Below are 11,175 nucleotides of genomic sequence, written 5' to 3' on the forward strand. Positions count from 1 at the left end.
GTGGGGATTAACTATTAATCGTTCCTCTCCCTTTGTGTCCAAAGATCAGTGTTAGAAACAAGGTCATAACCTCAGACCAAGGCCACGGCCTCAGTGTCTCCCTGCCCCCACCTGCTGCCTTCCACTCCCTGGTGGGCAGTTGGGTGAGGCTTGAGGCCATGAAACCTCTACCAGTGGCTGTCTCTGTCATTCCAAGTGTGGCGGGAAGGACACACTTTGAATGAGAGCTGCTATAAGAGGCTGGACAGGGGTAGAGAGAAGGGCCAGGGACTCCACAGTGTGAGAGGTGAACACAGAGACGTAGGCCAGAGACCCCCAACACAGCTTTATTAACACCCCAAGCCAATACCAACAATCTTTCCATGTGTGAGGTTGACAATGGGGCAGGGCCTGCAGGTGGAGTGTGGGGCTCTGGGCCCCTGAGTTACTCAGCACTCAACAAATAACCCAAGATGACAGCCCCACGCTCCTGCCAGTGGCCATGCAGCCTCCCACCCAGCCTTAGCCACTGCTCCCGGTGGGGCAGGGGGAGCTTCCATCGCCGTCTGGGGACCCGGGCAGGGGCTGGCCCATGCGATCCACACACCAGCAGGGACCTCGGCGCTGCCCCTGGGAGGAGCGGCACTGGGGAGAGAAGCACAAGGATCAGAGGTGTGGCCCAGGAGAGATGGGAGGGGCCCCGTGGGTTGGGGGACGGGCTGTCAACTCCTGAGTCTGAGTCTGTGGAAACATCTGAGCGTTCTCAGGACAGCGGGGCCCGCTGGGTTCCCTTGCATGGCTTCTCTTCTCCACCCACCAAATTGTGCCTGTTCTTCTAGGCCAGAACAGTGGTTCTCAAAGTGTGGTTTCCAAACCAACAGCATCAGCATCACTAGAGGCCGCATTAGAAATGCAAATTTTCAGGCTCTGTGGGCGGGGCTCAGCCACCTGTGTTCACACCAGGGTGATTCTGATGCCCCTCACGTTTGTGAACCTCTGAGTTAGGCATTGCTTAGATAGTCTAACTCCTCTCCCATAGCTGTGGTTGGTTATTCTCTATGTTTGTGTGGGCCCTAAAGTTGGGAGAGGCCTAAGGGCAGGGCAAGTATCTTATTTATGCAACTTTGTAAGCCCCCCTACCCAACTGCTGTTAGGACCCTTGTACTGATAGACCAAGGGAGGAGAGGAATGGCCTCACCTGCCGCTTCCGGTAGAAGCCCCGATGGTCACAATTAGGCACATAGAGGGTGTGAGCCCCACGGTAGATCTCGGTCTGGAGTTGCTGCAGCACTGAGTCCAGATGTCTGCGGCAGGGGCCCTGGAGGAAGGGATAGCTCTGTTGCAGAGCCTGCTGGCCCCACCAGCCAGGCTCCCAGGACTGGGATGGAAGACTCGGCCAAGCCCAAGGGAGCAGTCTCAGATGGGAATCTCCAGGACTCTCCACCCTTCCTGTTCCCTGCCAGCCCCAAACATACCATCTCAGTGTCTTGGACGCCCCCAGGATTGGGCCGGCCGGGAGTGGTAGAGGTCCCCGAATTCCTCTGTTGGTCTCTGCGGTTCATGTCCTGCTGGCGAGTTGTTCCTGCTTGGGGCTTACTCTCCTTAGGATTCTCCCCTACAGCCACAAGAGGAATGGGGAAGAAGAGGCCGGAAATCAACCAGATGTCAAAGGCCAGAGCCGAGTGGAAACCAACGGGGCTTTCAGAGTAGTGAGGGGGTTTTACAGATTGGCTCCACTGTTACCTTTTCCTGGCCTCAGTTTCTTTCTCTGACAAATGGTAATATTACCTTTCATGATAATATCCCCGGACTAGTATTTTTTTTTTTTTTTTTTTGCGGTATATGGGCCTTTCACTGTTGTGGCCTCTCCCGTTGCGGAGCACCAGCTCCGGACGCGCAGGCTCAACGGCCATGGCTCACGGGCCCAGCCGCTCCGCGGCATGTGGGATTTTCCCAGACCGGGGCACGAACCTGTGTCCCCTGCATCGGCAGGCGGACTCTCAACCACTGCGCCACCAGGGAAGCCCCGGACTAGTATTTTTTAAAATATTTATTTATTTATTTTGGCTGCATCAGGTCTTAGTTGCGTCATGCGGGATCTTTAGTTGCATCACGTGGGCTTCTTAGTTGTGGCATGCGGACTCTCAGTTGCAGCGTGCGAACTCTTAGTTGTGGCATGCATGCGGGATCTAGTTCCCAGACCAGGGATCGAAGCCAGGCCCCCCGCGTTGGGAGCACGGAGTCTTACCCACTGGACCACCAGGGAAGTCCCCCACAGACTAGTTTTAAGGCTTATAAAGGAGACGCACTTTGGAAAGCAAAAATCAATACGGTCATTGATTGAGGAGCCTGGGGCTTTGGGTGAAAAGACCGGGCTGTTCCATCAGAGGCCAGCAGGGGGTGCACCAAGCCAGGGAGATGGGGCAGAAGAGCAATGGCGGTGAGAGGGGGTCAGCAGGGACCCAAGTGGAATGTGTGTCCCCGCTGTGACCCTGCTGTGACTCAGCCCACCCCTCCCAGGGCTGAGACATGGTTACTTTAGGGGCACTGCAGTGGGGGCCTCTCCCTTCTGGTCCCCTGAGACTCAGCCCAGCTCAACCCCAGTGGTCCCAGGAGCATGTGTGATTCAGCCCTTAACCAGGAGGTGGAAGGCGGGCAGGCTGCAAAGGTGCAGGAATGAGTGGCTTCCAACCTGCAGGCTGCTCCTGGCTCTGGAGAAAGTTTCACACGTTGTACTGGGGGGTTTGGGGAAAGCTCAGGATGGGAAGGGAAAGTCAGGGTGTCAGGGCAAAGAAAAGACAGGGAGGGGAGCGGGCACTGTTTGGAATTTGCCCCAGCTGTAAAATGAGATTTTATGAGCCCTGAAGTTGCTCCCATCTGCCTACTACTCAAAAGCCAAGAACCGTTTCCTCTGCAATCCTGAGTCTGATCCCTCTTCCTCCACACTCTTCAGACCTTGCCCCTCATTCCCTCTATTCAGCATCCTACCACGACCATGCTCCCAGCTGCCTCCTCTGACCCAACCAGACCACCTCTTTCCAGGAAGACCCTTAGCAGCCTGGACCCAGGCATTTAGGACTGAAAGAAACTCCAAGTTGATTTCCCATCCTTCCCTGTGGAAAAAACTGGGAGCTCAGATGCCCCTGGGGTGGGGGCCGTTTGTATTTCCTCCTCTTCCCATCTCCCTGCTGCCCCCCATCTTTCAGGTTCTGACTCACTTCTGTCCCACCCACCCAATGACTCAGCCTTCTATTCTCCTCTCTGGGTTAGGGTGGGGTGGGGTGGGGTGGGGTGGGTGGAGGGTTCTGAGAAGCTTTAAATCATAACCCTGATTTGGCAGACTCCTTCTTTTCCCACCTCTATCCACCGCCCCCCGCCGTTCCGGGGGGGGGGGAGGGGGGAGGGCCAGCGCCAGCCATCTGACCCTAGTCTAGTCTGAAACTGCTCTAGATTTGAGTCATCTTCTATTCTCCACCCCATGTTCGGGTGCTTTGGACACCCTGATATTAAGAGGAGATATTTCTCAGTGTGTGCAGGATTTGGGAGTCTGGAGTTCTCTTCCCTCTTTCTCCAAGTGGAAGCTGGTAACAATGCCTAGGTCCTTTCTCCAGCTTGGGGGTCTAGGGCTGAAGGAGCTGGGCCTCTGTAGCATACAGCACGTCCCTAAACCCTTCCATCCCTCCCTTTCCCCTCAAAAGAAAATAGGTCGAGGGGGCAAAAAAGGGTTGCGGGCTCAGACATCTCCCTGCTTCATCCCTAGGGCCCCCAGACGTACCCCAAACTCCTAGAAGTCTCCCCACACTGGCCCCTTCAGCCCCTAAAATGTAACCCCCACCAGGGTTGGGGAGGAGGAAGCGTCAGTCTCAGGACCCTAATAGCAGGGATGCCCGTGCGCATCCCTCCCGGACCCTGCAGGCAGAGTTGCGGGCCTCACGTGGGCGGGGCAGGGGCGGGGCGCGGACTCACCCGAGGGCGCGCGCGCCCGGCCGCAGCGGCCCCGGCCCAGCAGCAGCGCCCGCAAAGGCGCCTCGTCTTTCTCCGGCGGCTGGCACTGCAGTCCTGGGGCGCAGTTTGGAGTGTAGACCCCGCACTGCTGCCCCTCCCTCCTGAGACAGCCCCCAGCTTCCGCACAGCCCTCCGCCGGCGGCCCCCCATCCTCCTCCTCCACGCAGCCCCCTGGACAACCCGCCTGCACCCCCTGCCCGCAGCCTGGACACCTTGCCAAGGCGCCTCCTGGGCGGGCAGCGAGCAGCAGAGTTAGCAGCAGTGGCGGCAACAGCCTGTGGGGGGTCATGGTCAAGATTTTTGCCCCGTCCACTCCTCCCAGAGCAGTCGTAGCGCAGCTGCTGCCCGTCGCCGCCCCTCTGCCTTAAGTAGCCGCCGGCAGGGGCCGGGCCCTTTAAGAGCCAGGTGAAAGGGGGGGCGGTGGAGAAGGCAGGGGCATTCCCTAAACTGGGTGGGACTGGAGAGGCCCCCCCTCCACCTGGGTCCTCCCCACTCTTCTCTACTTCCTCCCTTCCCGCTTTCTGTTTACTTCCCAAATTACTCTGATTTTTCTTGCTTTGTTCCCGGGAATCTCGCCCGGATTTTGGGAGCTGGACAGCTGGCTGGAGGCCCTGGAGGGTGGGAAGGGGTGGAAGCAGGAGGGGTGGAAGCGGCAGTAGGGGTGAAGGGGAAACCTGAAATCCAGTTCGGGTACATGTGTGGCGGATGAAGGAGACGGAGGGACTCCGATGGGGAGTGAGAAGATGGCGGACTTAAGCGGACGCAGAAGGGATGGTGTGGGGGTCATGGGAAGAATGCGGGCGAAATGAGAGAAAAGGCGGAGACGACGGAGAGTGGGGTCTTGGGAGAACCGACTGCTGATGGAAGAGAGTAAACCAGGGGCGAGGAGAGGAAGAGCAAAGCTGAGGCAGGAGCAAGAGAAGGTCTCCCTGAGATATGACTGAGGGGAAGGCGGGTACTGGGGGCCAGACTTGGGTAAGATGATAGAAGGGGTTGGGGGAAGCAAGGGGTGAGGTGGGGGAGGCGGAAGCACACCTTGAATGAACTGTCAGAAATCCTAGCATTGTGTTGGGGCCATGTGAGTCTGGAGGGATTGCAGGGGGCGGAGCGTGCCCGCAGAACTGGCTGAACACCTGGGAGGTAGGGACGGGGGACTGGTCAGCTGAAATTATGGTGGCGCGGTGGGGGGGGTGTGAGGCGGGGGGAGGATTAGAGGAACCCATACTCTGGGTGCTCTTAGGGACAGTGGCCAGAGAGCAGATCCCCAACCCACCCTGTCCTTCATCCAGGTCAGCCCACCCCTCCATTGCTCTCCTTTCTCAGAATCTGTCCTCCACTCCACACCCACCCAGTACCACCCTTTGGGTTTTCTGGATTATTCAGGCTGTGCTCTACCCAGGGGAGTTGGATGGTGACTGGTCTGAGTGTTTCAGTCTGCCTGCTCCCCGGGCTTTCACACGCTGGTCTGTCTACCCCACCTCCCCACCCCTGGCCGCCCTTCTCCAGGCAGTGCCCCGCCCATCTGAGAACTCCTAGCTGAGCCTTCCTTCCTAGAGGGAGGAAGAAGGACCGTTTCCTTCTGCAACCCACACCCACCCAGCTCTGGGTTACGCAACACCGGCCATCTCATTCTTTCCTAAAACAACGGCTCTGGGCAGTGACTAAGTTTAAATTCTGGGCCTCCAAGCAAGAATGTAAGCAAGGGCTTCCTGAACTTTTAGGTAAATACAAAATAAAAAGAACTTTACTCCCAGCCCGCCCCCTAGGGCTACCCTGGGACCCTAGGACCAGCATTTGGGGAGCAGTGTCTCCCAGTAGCCCTGAGACTGTGACGCAGGTTGGGCAGGCAGCGGGGTGGGGGGTGGTGCTGGGGTGGTGGTGCTGGGGCAGTGGGAGGAGCAGCTCTCCTCTCTCTGGAGGCTCTGGGACCTCCTCCTCCAAGCTCTGACCCCAGGGTAGCGAGCTCCATCCTGTCCCTCCGTCCTTATCACGATTTATTTTGCCCTGCACATGGTTCTAGCTAGGGCTTTTCTCCTCAGCTCCATCTTGCTGCTTCTGAATAAGACGGAAAGGTCTGTGGAAAGTTGAGATGGGGAAGAGCTGGCCATACTCCCTGCAGGATCCCAGTGTGGCTTTTTAAAGAAGTTTGTATTCTTTGGTAGGTTATATTGCAGAGAAGCCCAATACTCCGTTAGCCTCTCACATCCACCGCTGCCTTCCCAAATTCCCCCTCCCCCTCCCACATCACCACGGCCACCCTTGCAGATTTCCCCTGTTTACTGCTACCCCCTGCCCAGCTTGGTCCCTCCATGCAGTCTAAGTACAGCCACAGCACAGCCCAGTCCCACCCGCCACCCCAGCACTGCTCTTCCCTCGTCCTCATGCCTCCAGCATTGTTGTCCAGAGCGGCGAGCTGTGCTGTCAGTGCTGGGGTCTAACCAGGCTCTTTCTCGAAGACTGAGACTCTCGAACTCTGCTTTTCCTCCCTTTGGGATGCCCTTCACCTCAGCGCCCAGAGCAGAGGTAGGAAGCGCATGGTGAGTGCTCAGGATGGAGTGTGGGCCAAGGTGCAAACAAACCTCTGGGACTCTGTCTGGCCTCTGTGGAGAGAAGAGTTTGCGGAAAGCTTCTGTCAGGGCTGTGAAAAGACTAAACAGCTTGGGCTGTTACTTAGGCTTTTTATAAATAAACTTTGACAGGACTTCCGTCTCCTCTTGCAGGTTACACTCTGTGGTCCTGCTCCCTTACGCTCGGCATCTCTCACACCCAGCCCGTCCCTCCAAATCCACAGCACCCCCAGGTGCTGACTTCCTTCTGAGAACCAGGGGTAAAGGAGGGGACCTGCCTGGATCCTTTTGAGCTTTGAGTCTGAGGAAAGACAAGTGGTGGCACAGTCCACAGACAGAAAGCACCAGAGAGGAGGCTCAATGACCACATCATGACATGGCCTAAGTCTGGTGTGGGTCTCATGGGAACTGTTACGATAACCTCCGCTGGTCTCCAGCCTCTGGTTTCTGCCATCTGTCCCGCACACAGCCTCCCAGTTGGTCTTGCTCCTGTGACTCTCTCCTCCTCAAAGACCTTTGGTGGTACTCCATGCACCCCTCCCCCCAAGGACCCATGCTCTCAGATGCCAATCACGACCCTGTGGACAGTTGGCATGGGAAGCACACTCTGGTTCAGCCATCTGGTGGGATCACCTTCTCCAAAACCTCTTGGCAGTTTCTCATCTCTGAGTCTGAACTGAGATTAGGGGAGGGGAAGGTGTGGTGCTCAGAGGTAATTTCTTCCCCTGAACTCCAAATTTTTAGCTCATAAGGATGAAATTCTCCCCCCCATTCCTCTCACCACAAACCAAATTCTGCCACTTCATCCCCACCTGCTCAGCCAGCTGTCTGCCTTTCTTTGAATTCATCCACATTGTTGTGTTGCTATCTTAAATTTTTGCTTATCTTTTCTTGTGTCTTATTTTTCCAGTTAGATTATGAGTGTTGGGTTTTTTAAAAAATTTATTTATTTATTTATTTATGGCTGCGTTGGGTCTTTGTTGCTGTGCACGAGCTTTCTCTCTAGTTGCGGCGAGCGGGGGCTACTCTTCGTTGTGATGTAAGGGCTTCTCATTGTGGTGGCTTCTCTTGTTGCAGAGCACCGGCCCTAGGCGCGTGGGCTCTAGAGCTCAGGCTCAGTAGTTGTGGCGCACGGGCTTAGCTGTTCCACGGCATGTGGGATCTTCCTGGACCAGGGATCGAACCCATGTCCCTTGCACTGGCAGGCGGATTCTTAACCACTGCGCCACCAGAGAAGTCTCAGATTCTGAGTGTTTTGAGAACAGGAGCCCCACACCTTCTTCACCTCTGGACCCCCAGCTCTCAGCTCATATAAGGAGTTCGGAATTGATACAGGTAAAAGTTGTTTTGGGTGGGAGCAAAGGCAGTCCTAGGGGAGGGCCTTGAGAGGTGAAGTGGGCGCATTGGAACTCTTCTGGAGGCCCCACCGGTGCTCCTCTACTTCTGAGCTAGCCCAGGCCACCCACCCCAGGGGGTCTTGTGGCTCTCCAACTCCTTTAGCCCCTCCTCTCTCTTTTCCTATTTCTCCCCCCTTGTTCTCCAAGTAAAGGCCAAAGAGACTGAGAGGCCAGAGTGTGGTCAGAGTTCAGTAACAGAGGGAAACCTGGCCCCAGGATAAACCAAAGAGGGTTTCCCGGAGAATAGGGCTTTATTATTTTTTTAATTTACTTTTATTATTTATTTATTTATTTATATTTTTGGCTACATTGGGTCTTTGTTGCTTAGTGCAGGCTTTCTCTAGTTGCGGTGCGCGGGGGCCACTCTTCGTTGTGGTGCGAGGGCTTCTCCTTGCGGTGGCTTCTCTTGTTGTGGAGCATGGGCTCTAGGCATGCGGGCTTCAGTAGTTGCGGCGCATGGGCTCAGTAGTTGTGGAACACTGGCTTAATTGCTCCGCAGCATGTGGGATCTTCCAGGACCAGGGCACGTGGGATCTTCCCAGACCAGGGATGGAACCCGTGTCCCCGCATTGGCAGGTAGATTCTTAACCACTGCACCACCAGGGAAGTCCCGAGAATAGGGCTTTAAAGTAGAGTTTAGGGGACTTCCCTGGCAGTCCTGTGGTTAGGACCTGGTGCTATCGTCGCTGAGGACCTCGGGTTCAATCCCTGGTTGGGGAACTAGGATCCCACATGCTTCATGGCAAGGCCAAAAAAAAAAAAAAAAAAAAAAGAGTTTAGGAGAAGAGGGAGGAGGGCATCTCAGATAGGAAAGCACATCTTTGTGTAACAGAGATGAGGGGAAAGAGGCATGCGTGTGGATATGTGTGTGCATGATTTGTTCTGTCTAGATTCCCAGTGTCCCAACGATATCAGAGAAAGGAGAACTGGGAAGGGAGCAGAGCAGCTTTCTAGCCTGGGCTGGAGTCAGCCAGACGGTCGGGAGCTGGGAATCATTAGAGGAGAAGAACTAAGAACTGGGAGTCTGAGCTTTGCTTGTTTTGGTAATTACATGAATAAAAATATATTCAGTCGATTCATAGAGCATTTATTTATGTGGATGTAACTACATTATATGGACATAAATAGGGAGGAATTGTGCTCCCAAGGAGCTTAGAATTAATATCTGTCCATCCAACACACACTTAACTAAACACCTAAAAAACTAGTCGGGATGGTAGGGTATTCCAGGATAGAATGCAGACTGTAACAGGTGAATCTAAATGTATTCGATATGTATGACAAAAACACACTGAGGGGGTGAGAAAAAAAAAAAGGTGCTGCCCTAAGTAATTTGGAAAACAGTGTTATGACTGGAAACTGTAAGGCTAAAGATAAATGTAATGGCATACTCTACATAAACACTGTACTCTAGTTGATAAATTTGTTTCTCATGGGTTAAAATTTTTGCAACTGCTTAATATGTACTGGGGTTGAGCAAATAAGTAATGGATATTGGGTTTCTCACTGTCAGAGAGAAGTAGGGAGGAAGGCTAGAATGAACCCTGTGGTAGTGAATTAGAGTAAGAGACTTCAGTACAATCCTCATGGATTGGAAGACTCCATATTGTTAAAATGTCAGTTCTCCCAAAATTGATCAATAGATTCAATGTAATCCCAATTAAAATCCCAGAAGGCTTTTTTGTAGAAATTGGCAAGCTGATTGTCTCATATAGAAAAGCATAGGATCTGGAATAACTCAAACCAACTTTTAAAAAGTACAAAATTGAAGGACTTATACTACCTGATTTCAAGGCTCATTATAAAGCTATAGTAATCAAAACATAAAGATAGAAAAACAGATCAGTGGTACAGAGTAGAGAGTCTAGAAATAGACCCACAAAAATACAGCAAATTGATTTTTTTCCTTTTCTTTAAACACTTTTTTTTCTTTTTTACTTGTTCAATAGATGTTTGACAAAGGTGCAAAGGAATTCAGTAGAGAAAGGATAGTCTTTTTAACAAATGCTGCTGGAACAATTGGACGTCCATATGCAAAAAAAAGAGAAAAAAATTAACTCAAAATTAATCACAGATCTGGATAAAGCTGGTAATGCATAACCTCAATCCAATAATGAGTAAATATCAGATAAAATGAAACTGAGGGATATTAAACAAGATAATTGGCATCTACTCTTCAGGAAAGACTGAACAACTGTCCCAGATTAAGGAGCCTAAGGAAACATGACAAGTAAATGTCAGTCACAGATCTGGGGTTCTAATCCAGATTTCCTAATGTCTGGTCTACACCTATTTCTGACACCTTATCTCCGTTATGCCAAGTGGCCACTGTTTATAGTATAGGAGAGGATGGCTTCCATTTCATTCAACATTTGTACAGCACCTATTTATGATAAGAATAGGATAGCTCTCAGGGGTCTGAAGCAGCTCACAGTCCAGCAGAGACAGATCTACAAACAGAAGTTACTTTAATAATAAAAGTAAGACTGTAATAAGTGCTACAAATGAGGTGCAAACGACATGGTATAAGAATACAGAGGAGGGAAAACCTTCCTATCTGGAATAGAGAAATTCGGTGATGGGTGGAACCGGGGAAGTCCTCCCCAGAATGGCAATAATCGCCCTTTAGTAGGTGCTCAATAAATGTCAGTATCTTTCTTCCCTTCACATTATGGCCCCAGCCTAACTTTCCTTAAGTTACACCAACCCCTCTGTTCCTGAACAGCGTGCCGTTTCATGCCACTGCTTTTTGCATCCGAAGTTCTCTCCTCCGGGAAGGGAATGCCCTGCCTAGAATGAAAGAAAGGTAACAATGAAATGGAGCTCGGGAGAACACAAAGTATATGTTAACAGGCGCACGAGCTGTGGAGGCCAGCCTCAGGCTCTGCATCCACAAAAGGGATTTAATAAGACTCATTTCATAAGGTTGTTGAGCGGATTAAAAGGACACTCCTACAAAGCTCTTAGCCTCACGTCTGACACGGAACGAGCGCTGAGGGAATAGTCGCAGTATTTGTGGGTGCGCAGCGACCTTCCCCGCCCACCCCGCTCGGAGGGAGCCGCCCCTTGACCGGCCAGTCAGCGCCCACGGCGCCCAGTGCAGCGTCCGCGCTGCCACGTCGCCACCTCCCACCCTCTCGACACCCGTATTTAGTAGCCCCTTACCCGGCACTAGGTACCGGGTTCACCGGGCCGCGCCCGACCCGGCCTGCGTCCTTCGATTGGCT

At 53.0% G+C, this 11,175-nt stretch overlaps 1 protein-coding gene across 1 annotated transcript; it reads right to left on the reverse strand.

Annotated features, from left to right (window-relative positions):
* Nucleotides 1–310: 310 nt before the first annotated feature.
* Nucleotides 311–4,465, reverse strand: IGFBP6 (insulin like growth factor binding protein 6). The gene is made up of 4 exons (XM_060112903.1): nucleotides 3,946–4,465; nucleotides 1,455–1,594; nucleotides 1,178–1,297; nucleotides 311–624 (listed from the first exon to the last, which is right to left on the reverse strand). The coding sequence occupies exons 1-4, from the start codon at nucleotides 4,271–4,273 to the stop codon at nucleotides 502–504; spliced, it is 711 nt and encodes a 236-aa protein (XP_059968886.1). The 5' UTR covers nucleotides 4,274–4,465; the 3' UTR covers nucleotides 311–501.
* Between the last annotated feature and the right edge of the window lie 6,710 nt (nucleotides 4,466–11,175).

The sequence above is a fragment of the Mesoplodon densirostris genome, chromosome 11, assembly GCF_025265405.1.
Source record: "Mesoplodon densirostris isolate mMesDen1 chromosome 11, mMesDen1 primary haplotype, whole genome shotgun sequence".
NCBI classification, from domain to species: Eukaryota; Metazoa; Chordata; class Mammalia; order Artiodactyla; family Ziphiidae; genus Mesoplodon; species Mesoplodon densirostris.